The sequence below is a fragment of the Delphinapterus leucas genome, chromosome 4, assembly GCF_059928025.1.
Source record: "Delphinapterus leucas isolate spDelLeu-1000000601 "Yukka" chromosome 4, BTC_Dleu_Yukka2, whole genome shotgun sequence".
Classification (NCBI taxonomy): domain Eukaryota; kingdom Metazoa; phylum Chordata; class Mammalia; order Artiodactyla; family Monodontidae; genus Delphinapterus; species Delphinapterus leucas.
The window spans coordinates 104217138-104237575 of record NC_143132.1 but is presented as its reverse complement, the minus strand read 5'-3'; the positions used below and the strand labels follow the sequence as shown (position 1 = coordinate 104237575).

The 20438-nt window shown below is 38.5% G+C and overlaps 2 protein-coding genes across 4 annotated transcripts in view; one reads left to right on the top strand and one right to left on the bottom strand.

Moving 5' to 3' along the window:
- IFT80 (intraflagellar transport 80) overlaps positions 1-10847 on the bottom strand; it is a 107341-nt gene extending 96494 nt beyond the window's left edge. Inside the window, exon 1 of the mRNA XM_089910953.1 lies at positions 10696-10847. The gene's annotated coding sequence lies outside the window, so the exon portion shown is untranslated. The remainder of the gene's footprint in view (positions 1-10695) is intronic.
- Positions 10848-11191: 344 nt separating this feature from the next.
- SMC4 (structural maintenance of chromosomes 4) overlaps positions 11192-20438 on the top strand; it is a 34601-nt gene continuing 25354 nt past the window's right edge. Inside the window, exons 1-5 of one of the 3 annotated variants that reach the window (XM_022573380.3) lie at positions 11192-11315; positions 12446-12589; positions 13475-13653; positions 14026-14217; positions 15783-15959. In XM_022573380.3, coding sequence (XP_022429088.2) covers positions 12451-12589; positions 13475-13653; positions 14026-14217; positions 15783-15959 — 687 coding nt within the window. In that variant the 5' untranslated portion in view covers positions 11192-11315; positions 12446-12450. Of the gene's footprint in view, positions 11316-11358; positions 12590-12722; positions 12807-13474; positions 13654-14025; positions 14218-15782; positions 15960-20438 lie in introns of those variants that run through there. The other 2 variants (XM_089910951.1, XM_022573389.3) reach the window with 2 other exon arrangements.

The following is a 20438-nucleotide window of genomic DNA, read 5'->3' as shown; positions in this document are numbered from 1 at the left end:
AGAGGAATAAAGGAGAAGTAGTATTAGAGCACAGCCAATTCAGGGAAGTGCAGAGCTGCCTGGGGATGCACTGAGGTGTTTTTATCTGCCCAAAAGCCTTGGTCACCAAGGATCTGACTAGTCAGTGGTAGGTGGGGTGGGAGGGGGAATAAAAGAAAATTTCTAGAGTATTGAAAAATCTATTTTGCAACTTTATATAGGGAGAAGACAGGACCAACTATGCCTTTGCTACTAAAAATCATTTATAAGTTGTCTTTGGTCCAGCGTGGGTTAACATTCATGGCGCTTAAGAGGAAAAAATATGCCCAGGAAATCCGATCACCAAACTACCAAAATATACTCCAAATCTGGCCACTTCTCAGTACCGCCATCATAAGTCTAAAGCCACCATCATCCTCAATTATTTCAGTAGGTCCAGAACTGATCTTCCTGTTCCTACATTTACCCTTCAAACTCTTCTAAATACAGTAGCTAGTTATGCTTTTAAATCATTAATGCTAAGTCAGATCACGAAGGCCAGTATGGCCAATACAGAGTGAGTGAAGGGGATGGCAGGAAATTGGGGAAGAGGAGGGAGGGACACAGATCACATAGAGGTGGGAAAACCACAATAAAAGCTTCATTTTTTTTCTTCTAAATGAATGGAGAAGCCAGTAGAATGATAATATCTGACTTACATTTTTTAAAGTGTCACTATGGATGACACTATGGATGGTATGACCAAAAACAAGCAAACATGAGCAACACTGGAAGCAGCGAGGCCAGTTAGGATTTCAATGATCCAGAAGAGAAATGAAAGTGGATTGATGAGGAAGGCAGTAGTGGTGCAAATAATATGAAGCAGTCATATTCTGAATATATTTTGAAAGAAGATTCCACAGGATTTGTTGATGAATTCAGTTTAAGAGAAAGAGGAGTCAAAAATGACTCTAAAGTTTCAACAGGTACAAAAGAGTTGCCATTTACTGAAATGAAGAAAACTAAGGGAGGAACAGGTTGAAAGGGATGATATAAAAATTCTGTTTTGGGTATGCTAAGTTTAAGGTGCCTATTAGATATCCAAATGAAGAATTCAAGGAGAAATTGGATATACGAGTCTGGAGTCAAGCAAGAGGTCAGAGCTGGTGATATCATTGAGATGTCAGTTTGAGGGTTATCAGCACAAAGATCATGTTCAAAGCCATGGGATGAGACTACCCAGCAGAACTTGAAAAGGTAGTAGCTTCAATGGCCTAGAAGTCCTACTGAAGCCTGAAGAATTGTCAGCATTAAGCTTCTAGAGGAAGTAAACTAGAGAAAGACAAGTGGAGATATACAATGAGATGCTTAAAACAGATTTTGGGGGAGAGTATAGATATTGGTAAGGATGAAGCAGGTTAAGCCTGTCAAAGTGGGTGGCCAAGGTCAAGGTAACTGAGAGGCCAGGGGATAGAAGAATTGATTTCAGGATGTTAAATCACTGAGAATAATGACAAGAATAGTGGTGGAGATAGACACAGTTACCCAGGTGCTAAAATACTATTCATTGAACGAGGAAAAAAGAAGAGATCTGTAGATGACTACAAAAAGGTAGAGTAGATAACGGTTTGATCTCACAAGACGTATCTCAAAGGGACTAAGGGATTGTAGAGAGGAAAGGGGAAGACAGTCAGTTGTGCAGAAACACTAATGAGAAACAAGGCCTTCTGACACATGGGAGTCTGGAAGGCAAAACAGCCTCCATTTGAAACAGCCAAGAGGAAAGCAGTTTCCTTAGGAAACAACCAGATTTAAGTTAGACTGTGAAGTTAAAGGGTAAAACTACGAAGTTTTAGAGTAAAGGTTGAGAACACAGAATTGGCCAATGACATACTGTGAGTTCCAAAAGGTAGAGTAGTAGGATTTAAATGGTGAAGAGCTAAGAGTTTGGGACAGATGGTGGGAGATGGTAAAAACAGCCAGCTGTTCTCTTTCATTCATCTCTATTTCTGTGGTAGAAGAATCTGAATTTTTGCTGCATACCTGGCCATCCAGAATAAAGATTACATTTCTCAACTGCCCTTGAAACTGGGTGTAGCCACATAGGACATGAACAATTCTTAAACCCAATGGGGATATTACAACACCATCAACCTCGTGGCCCAATCTGGAACTTATATCTTGAGGGGGGTAGATAACTCTACCCAACAGTATTGGTTACCCACAGTGGTAATATGAAAAGTAAATGAGTTACCTCTTATAAAATCCACACTACTACCTCTTATAAAAGTTATATAAATCAGCATTATTGGCAAATAAAAACTTGGAATTTAAGAGTAACCCTCTCCCTGCCATGCCATCAAGACCATATATATAGCAGCAACAAGATAGAAGGAACCAAGATTCTTGACCTTGTAGAGAGTCCTATCAGTCCTATTTAGCCTTTTAAGTGATAGAAAATAAAGTTTTATCATGTTTAAGTTACTGTCATCAACAGCTAAATCTAATAATGAACTAATGCAGGGAATTAAGAGCCTTGAATGTAGAGACGGAGGGAAACAGGGTTGTAAGGTATGATGGAATAGTCCCAATCGTCGAATAAAGGAAGGTGTATAATCAATTTAAATTGTAGCCTTCTTCCTGAACTGTTCTCTTAGGTGGTTTGTAGTGTTGATGAAGAGTTTTATAAGACAGGAAAGGGCAGTCTTGCTAGGACCACATGTAACTCTGTGGGAATTCCTTTTCAATCCTGCTAATAAGGTTGTTAGGATTTACTTTAATAGGCAGTTTAGGGAGGGAAAGGAATTGCAGAGTTATAGAGGGAATAAATATCCCCAACCTTTTCTCCTAATTTCCCTAACCTTAAACTGTGCACTCATCCTTGTACCTCTGCTGTATCTATACTCACTGCCATGGTGATCTCACCCAGTTTCATGGCTTAATATAAGATTAAATTTATTGACTACCTAGTGACAACTCCCAATTTCATATCTCCAGTTCAGACCTCTGCACTGAATCCCAGATTTTTTAGCTAACTGATTATTTGACAACTCTATTTGAATGTGTGACACCTAAAAACTTAAGATCCAAATCAAACCCCTGATCTTTCCTCCAACTTTGCTCCTCCCACAGCCTTACCCATCTCAGTAAATGGCAATTCCATCCTTCCAGTTGCACAGGCCAAAAACCTTGGAATCATCACTGACTCTTCTCTCACATTCCAAATCCAATTTGTAAAAAACAAAACCTGTATGATCTATCTTCAAAATACCTGACTTTCATGACCCCCACTACTATGGCTCCAGTCCAAGGTGCCATCACCTGTTAACCTGAACTATAATAGCCTCCTAGTTGACCTCCTAACCCCTCACAATCTATGCTCACCATAGCAGCCAAAGTGAATTTTAAAATAGGTCATGGTGCTTCTCCACTCAAAACTCTCCAATGGCTTCCTGTCTCACTCAGAGTTAAAACAAAGGTGTTTTTTTGTTTTGTTTTGTTTTGGCTGCATTGGGTCTTCGTTGCTGTGCACAGGTTTTCTCTAATTGCAGCGAGCAGGGGATATTCTTCACTGCGGTTTCCAGGCTTCTCATTGCAGTGGCTTCTCTTGTTGCAGAGCACGGGCTCTAGGCACGTAGGCTTCAGTAGTTGTGGCACACGGGCTCAGTTGTTGTGTCTGGCAGGCTCTAGAGTGCAGGCTCAGTAGTTGTGGCGCATGGGCTTAGTTGCTCCACGGCATGTGGGATCTTCCCAGACCAGGGCTCGAACCCATGTCCCCTGCATTGGCAGGCGGATTCTTAACCACTGCACCACCAGGGAAGCCCCTGAAACAAAGGTCTTACAATGGTGTTCAAAGCCTTTATTGATCTGGACTCGTATCGCGATGGTTAATCTTATGTGTCAGCTTGGCTGCAAGATGGTGCCGTTATTTGGGCAAACACAAGACTAAACGTTACTATAAAACTATTTTTTAGGGTTTCCCTGGTGGCGCAGTGGTTGAGAGTCCGCCTGCCGATGCAGGGGACACGGGTTCGTGCCCCAGTCTGGGAAGATTTCCACATGCCGCGGAGTGGCTGGGCCCGTGAGCCATGGCCGCTGAGCCTGCGCGTCCGGAGCCTGTGCTCCGCAACAGGAGAGGCCACAACAGTGAGAGGCCTGTGTACCGCAAAAAAGAAAAAAAAAAACCAAAAACTATTTTTTAGAGGTGATTAAAACTGACAATCAGTTGAAGTAAGTAAAGCACATCACCCTGCATAATTTGGGTGGGCCTCATCCAATCAGTTGAAGGCCTTAAGAGCAAAAACCAAGATTTCCCAAAGAAGAAGGAATTCTGCTGCCAGACTACAACACAGAAATTTTGCCTGAGTTTCCAGCCCTAAGACTAATGACTTCAACATTAACTCTTCTTTCTCTGGAGAGCCCTAATAGACAACATCATTTCTCTGACCTCATCTCCTGTTTCCTCTCTCTTTTCACTCAAACTGCTCCAGGCACACTAGGCTCTGCGTTTTTCTTCTTACATACTATGTAAGAAGTATGTTTGGGGGCAAAGGAGAAGGAACCAGTGGACAGGGATTGATTGGCAGTACTATAGAAACAGAAGATAACTAAGACAGCATGGTTCCCTATGAAGTCATTTGATCAAGGACACTGATAATGGGGTACTTCTTTTTGTAAACACATATAAATTGACAGTTCACAGAAACATAAATACAGATGGTCAGCGGGCAATCAAAAACATGAAATAAGTCACAGCCTCAATTTTAATTAAAGAAATGCAAATGAAAACAACTAGATACCATTTTTCTGTTGTCAAAGTGGCCAAATACAAAAACCCAGCCAGAACCCAGCCCTGGCATACAGAGAAAGAGTTAGTCACATACATTATTGAAGAGCAGGAAAACTGGTGCTAACGGTCATTGATTCTTTTGTTCCGCCCCCCACCAACACTTTTGACTACATTTTCTACCTTTGGGGAATTTCCTACCTTATAAATAAAAAACAAATTATTTCCTCTCTAGACCTCCTTACAGCTAGGACATAGGTAAATTACCTAGGCTTTGCCAATCTGACACATCTGTCATATTTTGAGTTAGAAACTACTGATTCAAAAGAAGTATATATAAGGAATCTACCCTGGGAGGAATTCCTAGTCATAGGAATTTGTCATATACATATAAATGTACACCAAGATACATATACAAACTATACAAGCCTATTTATTACAGAACTCTATACAGTACTATCAAAAACTAGAAATTTAAATATTCATCATAGATTATACACGCATGTTCCAGATATAAGTATTTACAACATGGAACAGAATTAGAACCAAGAAAATAGAATTAAGAATTAATGTTAAGGATTAGACTTAACATTATGCTAAATGAAAGAAGTCAGTCACAAAAGGGCAGATACTATATAATTTCCCTTATATGAAGTACATAAAGTAGTCAAATTCATAGATACAAAAAGTAGAATGGTGGTTGCCTGGATGGAAGGAGGAACAGGGAGTTTCTATCTAATGGGTACAGAGATTCAGTTCTGCAAGATGAAAAGAGTTCTGCAGATGGATGGAGGTGACAGTAGCACAACAATATGAATGTACTTAATGCCACTGAACTGTACACTTAAAAGTGGTTAAGATGGTTTACAAAAAAAGAAAAAAGAAATGAATTAGATTTAAGAAATAAAACTAAAACGTAAAAGCACTAACAAAATGAGAAAAATTTTAGGCAGGAAAGAGGGAAGGTATGACTTGTCAACAAGAATATACCTATAGATAAGAGGTAGCAGAAAGCCTATGAAGTAAACAAGAATGTGAAGGAGAGATAAGAAATCCAAGAGCTAGATCACAAGTGCATTTATACCAAGTTCTGTTTGGGTCATTTGCATATTGTCTAACCCTTGGGTGTTGATATTAACAGTTGAAATTAATGGTTTGCTGATGACTACCCAAGACCCTATTTTTAGAAGTACAATTTTTATCAACAATTTTCCAAATTGATAGCTCTGATTAGACTCCTGTGTCTCTTTTCCAGTAAAGAGAGGAGGGAGAGAGAAGCAGATCTTTTATGCACATTGGTCCCATCATAAAACCACTTGAAGACTAGAGCTGAGATCTCTTATACGGCAGGGAAGGCAGCAGCAGGTTCACCATTTCCAGGGACAGGTTATTCAAACAACTAACAAGCAATGGAACAGGCTTACGAATGGCAGTATAGTTCACTTACTAAAGACCTCCAACCTCCATGCCACTCCACTTCCTGTAGGTATCTGAAGTGTATGTATTGATATATGCAGTGGTATTTACATTTCCTTGCAATTTTAGCTAAATTAGAGCTAGCTCTTGCCAACCATACTTTAATATTATTCACATTGGTTATATTTATAATCCTTTTGCAGGACGGCCTAATAAATTCTAGCCAATAAACCATGTTATTCACAAATTTAAAAATAAGTAGTCGTCTTTAATTCATCCTTTTAATTCATCAACTAGCATAGAAAAAAATTACACTCAACTGATAAACTAGAGTGCTGTACAACTATTTAAAAAATGAGATGAATCTATATGTATTCATACAGAAAGATGTCTATAATATGTTAAATGACAAAAACAAAGTATAAAGCAGTATTATATAACTCAATCCCTTTTGTGTTAAAAAAAGGGAGGAATATATATTCAAGTTATTGGATACTAAAACATTCTTCTTGGAAGATATGCAAGACACTTAACGGAGACCTTCATGAGGTTAGGGACACTGGGGTGAGAAGGGACTCTTTTAATTTTCATTTTATATGTTTCTATACTGTTTGATGTTTTTATCATGTTCATAATATTTTATCTATACATTCTCATTCTCATATCTATACCATTCTCATTCTCTTCGCAGTTTCTACTGCATTTGACCCACTTCTTACTGAAACTCTCAGCTAGAGATCTTCCAAATACTGCACGTTGTTTTCTTCTGTATACAAAATGGGGTTAATAATGCCTACCTCACAGGTTGGTCATGATGATTAAATGAGATAAAGTAGACATGAGGTTAAAAAAAAAAAAGGCATCTTACAAATGTCCAGTAGAGTGCCTGAAACATAGTAAGAACTTAATAATTGTTAGCTATTTATAGTGAAAATTGGTGTTTTTGTCACCCTGCATATATTCACTCTTTTCCTAACTACAAAGAATTTCTTCTTGGAGCACCACTTCCTCACTCTTAGCCATATGGCTTCAATGGAGCTAGCATGAGACCTAGGCTTAAGTCAATTAGAGATCTCCAATAGAAACTTTTATTTAACTAAAAGATGGGGAAGAAAGACACTTCTTAACCCCCAGGTCTTTAAGTTTAGGAAATTTGAGGCTAGAGTTACTGTAACACCTTACCATGGCAAGGGGAGAGCCTGGAGGTGTCAGAGACCACTACGTGAAGCCTGAGAATAATGCCAAGACAAGGAAATGCAAAGCAGAACAAAGAAAGAAACACAATCCTAGTGTCTTTGTTTGAACACTGAATCCAGTTATACTCACCTAACTTTTTGGTTATGGAAGTTAATTTTTTTTTCTCAAGACAATTTGGATTGGATTTTCTGTCACTTGTAATCTACAAAGTCCTCTCTGAGACATTACTATAATTATTTCTTCTTCCTATATTCTAAGAATGTACATTCTCTAGTGCTATCCTCTCTCTACTCACAACCTTAAAAATCTAATCTATTTTTAGTGTCCCAACTATTCTTGTAACTCTATCTCACCCTATTTTCTCTCCTGAACTATATTCTCCACCTCTAATGCCCACTGTATACCCTTCCTAATCTCAACCTATATGAATAAAAACAAACTCATTTTTCAAAACAGTCCATCCCCCAAAACTGCCCCATTTCCTCACTTCCCATTTTTTTCTATGTTAAGATAGGTGAGAGTTTCAACAAGACTAGTGTTCTAGGGGGCTTATATTATCAAGAGGAATATTCATTACTATCTCTCCTGTCTCTATATCCAATTTATTCACCTTGAACAATATTCTCTAAGTATTTATACATTACTTACATAAATTCATGTTTATTCATTTTGATCTATTATTTAATGTCTAATTAATCCAAATATTCACAATTAATTACAAACTTTGTTAATATTTTAAACATTTACCCACAAATCTAATTTCAGACTTTATGAAATGCTGTAACCACATCAGAAATGCTGTAACCACATTAGAAGGTAGACAAAACACATATTATTATAATGATGACAAAATCTAACTATGCACTTAAAGAATTGCAAATGTTAATTTTAATTCTATTCCAATTTTTCCCCTTGAACTTATTCTTATTTCTTCCTGTGGGGTACAACTTTTTGAAATATAAAAAGTAAGCGTTCTCTTCTCAGACTGCCTGAAATTATAGATAATGGTTGTTAGTAGATGATTTTGGACCAGAAAGATGAGACTTGGTTATACTTTCCAAGATCATTGTAACCTAGTCCATCCCAATTGGACCAGCTTCTTTTTATCCAAAGTACTGGCAGGGATCAATCAAGTCTTTATTTCTTGTGATCCTAATCTCTTCTCAAATCACTTCTTCACTTTCTCTGAGTGCCCTACTTTCACTCTAGATTTGTCTCCACTGTAGCTGTTTGTTATGAATTTCTTTCCTATGTTATACAACCTGGTTTAAGTCTGCTTAAAAAATATTTATTCTGAGTGGAGCATGGTTAGGTTCAACTAAATCTAAAGCTATTGGTCACTTTATTGATTTACTGAAATTACATTTCTTATCAGTCACTAAGACCAATCATTATTTAAAGCAACCATCAAAGGCAGTAAAACTAGGATTTATTTGTGACTTATCTTTCTTATCCCCTCATCACTAATCCAGGGATTCATAAAAAATAGAATCTGACTAACTTTAAGGGTTCAGACTCTTAACCATTAAAATCTACAAAAGCTATAGATTTTCCCCCAAAATGTGTCCAGATTTTTACCTTTCTACTGCGTAGGCACCTCCTACATGGAGGACTGGACAGTAAGAATCCAACTAAGTCATGCCTGATCTCAGTCTCTTTCCCTTTTTACACATCCCACTTAACTACTGTTAATTTTTTTTTTTACCAAGTCATTCCTTAGCTTAAAATTTTTCTAATATTTTGAAAACATCCTTGACCTGGCTTTCAAAACCCTTCATAAACTAATCTTCTAACTTGACATCCCATTATTCATCCTTAGCACATACCCTAATAAGGTCAATGTCATAAACACAGCAGTACCAAATGCATATAGTGTGTGTGCTAGACAATCATAAACAATCCTATGAGGTAGGTATTATATGCTGGTTTTACAATAAAAAATCTCAGAGATTGATAAATTGAGTAAACTGTCTAAGCATGTAGCTAAAAAAATGATGAGATTTGCGACTCTTGTTATCTGTTACATCTTTCTACTACATCATGCTGTCTCCCATATACATAACTCAATTTGGTCTAGTCTTTGCTTTTTTCATGGTTAATATCTCTCCAACTCAGTTGTAATAGTGTTTTACAGACTGCAAAATTCCAAAAGATTCCAGATGTTTTCAAAGAGAACTGATTGCTACATTTTCTTGTACACCTACCAGCCAAATTTTTTTTGCACTAAGCTTTATTGTCTGTAGTTTGTCTTATGAAAACAATAATTTTTTTCAACTTATATTATCTCAAATATAAAGGTATATTACAATATCAAGTCAATGTTTATTCAAATCACACCAGTCTCCCAACCTCACCAAATTCTTACACTTGAGGGGAGTGTCCTCCACACTTCCTCTTGAGAAACACTGAACCTGAATATGCTCCTCAGGGCAAGAGTCATACTTACTTACTTAGAATGACAATGTAAATTCATTCATAAAGCAGATATACTGGGGCTTGAGTATGCCAAGTCCTAAGTCTACAAAAGTTAAAAGGGGGAATAAAAGAGGCTCCCAGTTCTCAATGTCAAGTACTTAAGAGTCGCTGAATAAATGCTTGTTGGACATAGTCAAATCGATTAATGGTTAACATTGTGAGGGATTAGGATCACGTTTGAGAATCTGATCAAAGTTCTGGGAAAACTAACTCCTCAGAAAAATTCACAAGCACCCAGAATTTTGTATACGATTTCGGGGGCGGGGGAAGTGGAGAAGAGGTGGTATGAACTCCTCTGAATTCCAATCACCTACCACCAGATCCACAAACTCCTGGTTAAAAACCTACTAGCAAAACTAAAAACCTACTAGCAAAACTAGATTCTCTGGGAACAGGTATACTTGCTTAATAATCCTGATTATGCCTGACAGTGCAATGTATACAAAAGCTACTTAAGAAATATTTGCTGATCAAAAATTTTCTCATACCCAGACACCAGCAAATCGTTTCTTCCATTACAGAGTCTTTCAGACAAATGATTTTAAAAACGCGAAACCCCCTTTCACTAGTGACATTAATGACCTAACACCAATAATTCGAAATCATTATTTTGCTTTTCACTACACGATCATTCACCAATCCAGGTTTTCTCTTCTCCTTGTTACCCCTCTACTCCCTCCAAACTCAGGGCTTCCTCCTTTGCATCCCAAAAGCTACGTCCAGAGCCGCACCGCCCCCAGGGAGACGGAAAATAACTGATGCTCCACTCCGCACACACCCTCATAGCAGGGAAGGTGGATCCAGTAATGGCTACAACTTCCAAACCCTTTCCTAACCTCTCGCCTAGAAGTAAAGAGATTTACCTTAAGTGGCAGGAAAGCGGTGGCGATCGTACTCACAGAAGTGGGACCAGTTACCAAGAAGCCTCGGGCCTCTCTTGTCACCATAGCGACTCCTAAGAGCTAAGTTCACTCCATCTTCCCGCGATACTTCCCAGCCGGGCGTCACCCGAGCAGGCCCTAGACCCCGCCCCTCAGCGAGCTCGCCCTCTCCTTAAGGGGCGTCATTGGACGACTGAGCCTTGACTTTAGCTGTGGGCGGAGCCCCACTCTATTTTTTTTATCTTTTTCAAAATTCTCAAGGTTTTTTAAAAAATATTTTTTATAAGAGTGCTATTGCCGTAGGCCCACGGAAAACATTGTTTCGCTTTTCTTATTCACTTAATAGAAAACGTCCCCTGCCGCCTGTGTCCCGCCAGCAGTTCGCGCATGCGCGTAAGCCACCAGAAGATGGCGGCGATAATCGCCGCATTTTTTTCAAATTAGTGGTTCCCAGAAAGCATTGCGCGCATTTGTAACGAATTTCCGTTCGAGTTTGTATTTTAGGCGCCATTTTCGAGTGAAGGACCCGCAGCCGAAACACCGGTAGGAGAGGGGGGTTATGCAACCGTTTCCAACCTTGGTCTGAGTGGACTATCCGGCAGGTAAAGTACTTCTTTTCCTCATCAGGTTGTCACACTCTTACTTCCTGTCCCGTCCGCGGGCTCCTGGAAAGTAGAGGCCTTGAGTTGGAGCAGCCGAAGTCTAGGCTGAGGCTGCCGCCGGGAGATTTCTCTCGCTGTCACCCCTCCCCCCTCGGCCGCTCCCCGGCAGTCGAGGCTCCCGCGCGCTTCTCCCGGGCGCCACTTCTCTGAGCTACATAAGCGTTGCTCAGGAGACTGGGGGCCCGGGGGGGGTGGTTGGGGGGAGCCTCTCGGCCTCGCGGACCTCTTCTCAGAAATCTCGGTCTTGGTCGGACTGTAGCGTGGCCCCCTGCCCGTCTCACTTCCCGCAAGGGACTAACCACCGGGTCTGAGCCCTTAACTGGTGACCTTTCGTAGTTTATTGTCCAACGGGATTCTGCCGCGGACCCCGGAGAGACAGACCCCTGCCATCTCAAGGCTATTGAACCGGAGCCGGCGCTGCCGGCTTCCGATTTGAAAATCGCGAGTGGTCGGACCCGGCCGGACTGTAGACAGCAGACCTCAAAGACCCCGGGCCGTCCGCTGCGCCGAGGGCTAAATGGCGGGGAGAGGAAAGTGGGCAGCTCGCCGCCAGTTGGTTCTTCGCTGCTCTGGGAAGAGGTGATAGATAGCCCTCCAAACGAACTCTTGTCTCTCAGAATCTGTGCGCTTGCATCCCTAGCCCAGAGAGCGTGGGAATGTCCGCAAATGCTAGCGTATGGGAATTGCTTCGTTTAGAAATTACGTTAGAATAGTCTTTCACACTTATACTGTGGGCGGACGGCGGGGGAGCCATTAAAAAGTAAAAAGAACCTAAGCAGTTGCTCTGTTCTTGCTTGATCCCCAAGCACGTCTAGGTTTTCCCACTTGCTTAGGACTTAAGAAAAAGAATCCCGCCTTCTTGGCACTTGAGTTTTTTGTGCCTTCTTTCTCGAGGACCCGCTGGCGTTGAGCGGGGTTTGACGACGGGGCTCTGGAAAACGGGTGGACGGAGTTTTCCCCGAATGGGACGGGGTGGGGAGCTGAGCCCGTCTCACCGGGAGTGGGGGTGGGGGGAACGTACCGGCACTGGCCCGCGGCCCGACTTGCTCCCGGCTCTCCCTCGGCCCCAGCGACCATGCCCCGTAAAGGCACCCAGCCCTCCACCGCCCGGCGCAGAGAGCAAGGGCCGCCGCAGTCCCCGGACGGCGCCAGCAGCGACGCGGAGCCCGAGCCGCCTCCCGGCCGCGCTGGGAGCCTCGCGCCTGCCACCGCAGGTGAGTAGCCTTTCGCGACGTCGCGGGCAAGCGCGGGGGAGACCCGGGTGCATCCGCGCCCAACCCAGTACTGGCTGGTGTTCTTGGGCGCGGACAAGAGGGGCTGCGGGGTTGACATCTGAATGTCAGGTAGAGCCGCTCAAGAAAGCGATTTGGCGATTTTCACAGATTAGACAATGTGCAATCGGTGTAACGGTGCCGGAGGGGATGGGGGCGAGTAAATAGCTTCAATTCTGAATTTCTGTTCATTGTCTTCTATTTCCACGGAAATCGACACGGTCAGCCAGGAGCTAGTGGACTGTTTTTCAGACAGAGTCAGCCTGGCTGTAATAATAATGATGAAAAGTTTCTTGACCCTGTAACTTCACCTTCGTGGTCTTAAATTGCTAAGAGAAGATGATAATTTACTCGAAACTACCGTAGCTTTTGTGAGTCCAGGAACTGAATGACATGAAACCCCTGTGACAGTGTCTCTAGAGCTCGCGAGTGTCCAAAGTTAAGGTTCCAGGTGCTCACAGATACGGAGAGAGTTGGATCTAGAGCCTTAGGATTTAACCACCTGTTTAGACAGGGAGCAGGGAATCAAGTGGTTGTGGATTTCCCAGATTTGCATGACGATGTAGTGTTTCGGCTCCTAAAAGGTATATTTCTATAGGATTTTGTGACTGGTCGCATTTCTTTCAAGAATTTCTTTTTTGATAAAACCAAACCAAAAGATTCTCATCCCCTGTGAGTTTAGGATAATACTATATTTGAGTGAAAATACAGATTCCTAGGTTTCATAAATAACATCTCTCCAGAGATGAGCAGGCAGTAGTCCTCCGAACTAATTGCACTAATGCAGGCTTTTTTCCCCTTGTTTTCCCTTTCCTTTGACTGACTTAGAGACTCCAAGTGAGGAAATAGATAATAGAAGTTTAGAAGAGATTTTGAATAGCATCCCTCCTCCCCCACCTCCAGCAATGACCAATGAAGCTGGGGCTCCTCGTCTTATGATAACTCATATTGTAAACCAGAACTTCAAATCCTATGCTGGGGAAAAAATTCTGGGACCTTTCCATAAGGTATTTGACCTTTTTAAAATAACTGTTGTAAGGTAATGCGTCTTTATTATAAAATGTTTCAATTTTGTAGTTATTGTATTTATGCTGATTGATTAAAAATACGGTATGTTTCCTATGCTTTTAACAACTGAAATTAGCTTTTGTTTGGTTATCTTTTGGTACCTCTCTTTATAAAGTTTTCCACACTGAATAGAATTGGTGGGTTTTATGTTTGAAAAGAGTATTTTCTCTTTAATTCTAAGAATGAATTTTGTAAAAAGTCTGAGTTAAAATTAGAATATGGTGTTATTTAAAGTGTTGAAGCTTGTGATATGAGACATGATATATGAAAACAGCTATCTTTAACTTTTTTTTTTTCCTGTTTTTATGCAGCGCTTTTCCTGTATTATTGGGCCAAATGGCAGTGGCAAATCCAATGTTATTGATTCTATGCTTTTTGTGTTTGGCTATCGAGCACAAAAAATAAGATCTAAAAAACTCTCAGTTCTAATACACAATTCTGATGAACACAAGGATATTCACAATTGTACTGTAGAAGTTCATTTTCAAAAGATAATTGATAAGGTAAGGGACTTTGTTTAATTATTTGCAACTTCAAGTAAGGAGCACAAAGGATTTCAATGTTGCACATTTTATTATTTTTGGCTTAAATTGGCTCGTAAAAATTAGTATATGGTTAAAGCAGAACCAATATTTATTTCATTACCTCCATGACCATATTTTCTTTTTGAGTATTGGTGGTAGTGGCTGTTAAACTTAAAATATTAAAATTTTTAGCCAGGGAAATGAATTATAAGTAGCTAATAATAATGCTTACCTTTTTGGTGTAAAACGTTGAGCAGTTTTAGTATCCCGAGTACCAAGTAAGCATTCTTTTACTATAAATTTTGGATTCGTTTTTATTGCTTTCAGATAAGTTACGTAAACTTGAAAATGTTAACAGTTTGACTAAGTTTACCATCTCCCTTATTTCATTTCGCATTAAATTTAATGTTACTAGTAGTCATCTGTATAGGTGGTACGAAAGAGCTTTGCTTCAGTTTGAAGTAAACTACCCTTTTAAAACAGGAAAGGGTAAGGTAACATGTTTGTTTTCTAGAAGAGGAGACAATTATAGGTAAAATGCCTATTTAGATTATTCACTTGGCTCTGTTGGTATTGGGATTTTTTTTCTCTTCTATTTAATAATTAACTTTTGAAATACGTGGTTCAAAAATGACTGACTGGAACCTAAAAATGACACCCAAGCATCACCAGTAGAAAACTAATTACATAATGAAATGAGGTTGTGATTTGGCCTCTAGGTCTTGTTTTGGTTTTGTTTTGTTTTGTTTTTAATTTTAATATAAACAGCTTTAAATCTACATGGTGGTATATATTTTAATTTTGTTTCTTAGTGCTTTTCTATTGTACAGTTTGGGTTGGAAAGTAGATTGCCAGTAAATCAGATTTGATTCCATTGCTTATTAATTACACTTGATTTGTGTAAATTTTAAAAACCATGATTTCAAAATGACATAGATTTTAAAGGAAAGCAAGTTTTAATGTTAAAGCAGATTTGCACTTCATTTTTTAAATTTGTTTGATTAAAAAAATAGGAGAATGTAGTTGTCAATTCTTTGCAATTTTTTTTACCTTCAATTAATGACATATTCTTCACCCAAAAAAGGAAAAAAACTAAGCTGTATCATCCAACTACTATACTTCCCTTCCATTTTCCTCAAATCATCTCTTGCAGCTTTTTTTTAATGGACTAGTAATCTGTCAACATGGTTTAATAATTTGGGTGAGTTTGTTTTGGATACAGTGGGTTTCTTGTGCCCCTTCATCAATTCTTTTCTCAGTCGAATATGTTTTTAGGCTTGAAGGTGGGGTGTTTTCTTTTTTGTTTGTTTGGTTGCATTGACTTTTTGGTTTTTGTGATCTAAGAGGAAGGAATCAAAGAACTTGAAAAATTATTTCTAATCTTAGCTAAGATTAATTCTAAGGACTGTTGTCAGTTTATGTGCATATTCAGTTGAAGTTCTTAAGCCATAGAATTGGTTTCAGTATGAAGTGAGTGAAATTTGGAGCAAACCTCTGACTTAATACCAACAATTGTTTTCTGGTTTTGTTTTTCCTCAAAACAGGAAGGGGATGATTATGAAGTAGTTCCTAACAGTAACTTTTATGTATCCAGAACGGCATACAGAGATAATACTTCTGTTTATCACATAAGTGGGAAGAAGAAAACATTTAAGGATGTTGGAAATCTTCTTCGAAGCCATGGAATTGACTTGGACCATAATAGATTTTTAATCTTACAGGTAAATTTATTAAAGATATTAGAGGTTCTCTCGTTCTTTTTTTTTCCCCCCTTTTTTTTTAAAATAAAGTGTAAGGAATTTTTCCCTATTGGATGAATCCTGTATTTTTGAGGCCTTAAAGTACTGTAGCAGCACATCATGGTTTACATACTACAGTCAAGATGCGAATCATTATTTGCTGCTCTAGAAATTTAAGGAAATTCATTCAGAACTGTAATTTCATCATCATATGCTCATTTTATGTTTGGATGGACTGACATACTTGTTCCGCTCTAGCAGCACGTAAATATTGGCGTAGTAAAATAAATATTAAACACCAATATTATTGTGCTGCTTTAGCGTGACAGGGACATAGCAGCTATTTATCATTTCTGTTTGTATTTCTCTTTAAGATAACATTTTAAATGAGATTTGTTATCTTTTAATAGTTCTTTTCCTTTACTTTTGTTCTTTGTCATCTCTACTAATATTATATACTCAAAAGAAAAAACTATATACTTGGTATTTCACAAATTTACCTGAGCACCTAACTGATTTAACTTTTTTTTTTTTTTAATGCTTAGAATGGTCAATTAAAAGCTTATTCAAGCTCTTTGTTTTGTTTCAAATGGCCTACTTGAACCACTTATACTGGAAGATCAGAAAGTAACTGATATTTCATTCTTAAGTATCACAACTTTTAAAGTCTTTTTAAAGGGGTATAAAATGAAGTACCTGGTGTTAAGCTGATTTTTATTAGAAACCCTGTATTCTTTATCTGAGTAAAGATATTTTCTACCAGTGTTGCTTGGTAAGAAAAATTCCTTATCTTCTCTATGTCTTACCTTTCAAAAAAGTTCTTAGTTTAAAACATGGCTTTGTCAGACATATTAAAATTCCCTTTTGATTTGAGGCTATCTTCTTTTCCTTTGTCCTACCTACAATCACCAAGAGCATAATAATAAGAGGAAAACTATATTGTGATATAGAAATAGCTGCTAATATTCTTTAGTGTCCTGTACTACTGATTTTAAACTAACTTGGGAATTTTGGTTTGATACTAAAAGTTTGATTAGTATGACTGAGTGTTCCCAGTAAGAAACTTATAAAGTGTTAGCCTCTGTTTCCATTTTAGTCTATATTCTTCAACTGCTTTTTTTTAAAAAATGTTACGTTTAGATGTACATAGTGTATGTAGAAGGTAAAGAAATATTCTGGGATGACTTATATTAATATCTTCAGTTCATTTGTAATACTTTTATAACCCAAACTTATTTTAAAATGGATGTTGGGAAATCATCAGCAGATATATTTCTAAATAAGATTTGAATTTACATAAATGTGGGATTAAAGCTGTGTGTGTGTGTGTTTTAATCAGATTTAACTTTTATGGACTTTTTGTATTCTGGGATTTGATTTGGTTAATTATGGATTAAAGATGCCCCTTTAGAATACTAAATTTGATAGTGATACCATTTTGCAGGAACCTGTCATTGTGTTTATCTTATTTGCTGTTTATTTACTGTCACGCAGGGGTAATCAAAGTTTTACACCTGTGCATAGACTCATCAAAATAGGCTGCATTTTAACCCTTGAAAGGGTGATTTTTTTTCCCTTGATACTGCCTCTGTATACATAATTCAGTTAATAAAGGGAGCTAAATAAAGTAACTTCCCAAAGATGTAAATAAGAGTAGTTTTTAAATTGTAAACTTTATATTAAATATGTGCTTCTTAAGTGCCCAGGATGCTTAAGCCATTTGTCCTCATAATAATCTCAACCTTTTTATGTCATCATAATAGTTATGTTGTTTAAATCATTTTTAATACTGAGATGAACTTTCCACGTTAACAAATTGAATTCCATTTGATTAAATTTACAGATAAGAGCCTTAGAAACTCACCTGTTAGGAAGAAGAAACAGGGATTGGACTAGATAGAACTAATGATGCCCTATTTAAAAGTTTGAGGGAAAGTGGCAGTGGTTTCTATGGATTTTTATTTAGTTCCTTATCAAAATCTTAGACTCCTGCACTAGAGATTTAAAGCATTTGAAGGTAAGTAAGAATGCAGTTTTCATTACCTTATCTCCCACTAAATAACATCTTAAAAACTAGCTGTGGTTTGGGAGGCTGGGAACTTGGAGACATCAGAATATCATCATCTAAGACATAAGTGATTACTTTGAATAAAATGTATAGGCTGTTTGGCCAGTGGTAGTGATTAACAACCTAAGTAATATAAATCCAGCTAAAGTGAAAACTTATTTTTAAGACTAAAAAGCACTAAAGTTTAGAAGTCCATAAGGGTAAACTTTTTTTTTTTTAAGTATTTATAATGGTATAGTAGGGTCTTCAAGTAGGCATTTCTAGTATTTGAAGTCATTTAAAATTTCATCGTTGACTATTTGAATGAATTCCTAGTGAGTCACTATGCTGAGATGCTATAAATGATACAAAAATGGTAGAATTCCGTTTCTTGTCCTTAGAGGCACTTAATACACATGCCTTCCAAAAGTGTTAGATTATAATTGGCTGTTGTGCTTTTTATGTTTGTACATTTCCCTGTTTATATATACCTTGTTAGGGAGCTGTTGTCCCATTGTTGTAACTATAAGTGTAAACAAGTAGGGTTTTTTTAGCTCTGTGTAGCATTTCATGGGTAGCTAGTTTTGTCACAATTTTCAACTTCATATGCTTTTTGTCTTCATATTATAAAATCTAAACTAAAATTTAAAACAACCAAATTTTTTTTCTTATTGTTTAGTAATTTGGAGATTGGATTAACTGAGATCTGAGTTGTTACCTAGTCATCTCTCCCTTTTTCTTTTCAGTATACTTCTAAGCCTGGCATGACATATAAACTTATTTGGATTCTGGTCTTTTAGCCTGTAGAAATAAGTCTGTGCTATATCAAAAGAATTTTAGCTTTATCAATAGTACTTTAGTTATCCAAAAGTGTCTTGTTGAACTGCCTCAACTGTATGAAAGAAAATAGGAAACTACCCCTAAGCATCCAAAATAGATAGCCAGCAGCCTACCTCCTAAAGCATTGTCCTTTCTGTTTATGCACTTAATTTAGACAGACACTAACCTCAGTCATTTGGTTTCTTGCCCTCTGTTAGTTCACAAAGAGCAATTAGAATAAAATTTATCAGAATAAGAGAAAGAACAATAACTTACATTACAGTGGAAAATGGAGAAAATAAAAATATTGCCAAGGCAAAATAAAATTTCAAAGCCTAGTAAATCTGGGCCATTTAATTTTGATGCAAACACCCATATTTACCTTAAACCTTCAGGTCTTATTAGGAAAAAAGCTTTGTTATAGCTATATACTATACTTCAGTGTCCTGTGGTTCTTGCTTGCTAAAATTTGGATTCTGTTTCAATAAAGATAAAAAAGCATCATACCTATTCATTCCTCTTAGATTTTATTTTATTTTTTTATTTTTTATTTTTTGAAGTACGCAGGCCTCTCACTGTTGTGGCCTCTCCCGTTGCGGAGCACAGGCTCCGGACGCGCAGGCTCAGCAGCCATGGCTCACGGGCCCAGCCGCTCTGCAGCATACGGGATCTTCCTGGACCGGGGCACGAACCCGTGTCCCCTGCATCGGCAGGCGGACTGTCAACCACTGCGCCACCAGGGAAGCCCTCCTCTTAGATTTTTAAGCTGCATTCTTGTAAATTAGATTATTGAGGAATGCTATAAATGAATCACAGTACCCTGGTTTGCCATCCACTTCAATACGGTATGGATTAGGCCTTGGATGTTATAAATATCCTCTTGAAATACGTTTGCTATTTTTATGTTACTTTAAAAAACCACAGATGGGGCTTCCCTGGTGGTGCAGTGGTTAAGAATCCACCTGCCAATGCAGGGGACATGGGTTCGAGCCCTGGTCCGGGAAGATCCCACATGACACAGAGCAACTAGGCCCGTGCGCCACAACTACTGAGCCTGCACTCTAGAGCCCACGAGCCACAACTACCGAGCCTACGTGCCACAACTACTGAAGCCTGCGCGCCTAGAGCCCATGCTCCACAAGAAGAGAAGCCACCACAATGAGAAACCTGTGCACTGCAACAAAGAGTAGAAGCCAGCACACAGCAATGAAGACCCAATGCAGCCAAAAATAAATAAATTATTTTTTAAAAAAACAAAACCACAGATGGTATTTCCACAGTTGCCTAGTATCTCTGATATAGTGTGAATATAAATTAAAACATAGGAAGTTACTAGTAAACAACAGTGAAAAAAATTGTTTAAAACCTTGTTTAGTATACTTAAGCTACAGAAAATAGAAATAACCGTGGTGGGGCCTACAAAACTTTGCCAGCTTCAGATGGTAGCATATAGCAACTTGAAACTTTTTTTTTTTGTCTCATCATGCTACCACTACTTGTGATTTGGAGCTTTGAGTGGTAAGGTGACTATAAATTCAGGTTGATGCTTTAAAATTATTTCTGAAATGTGTTGAAGATATTTCCCTAAAACTATA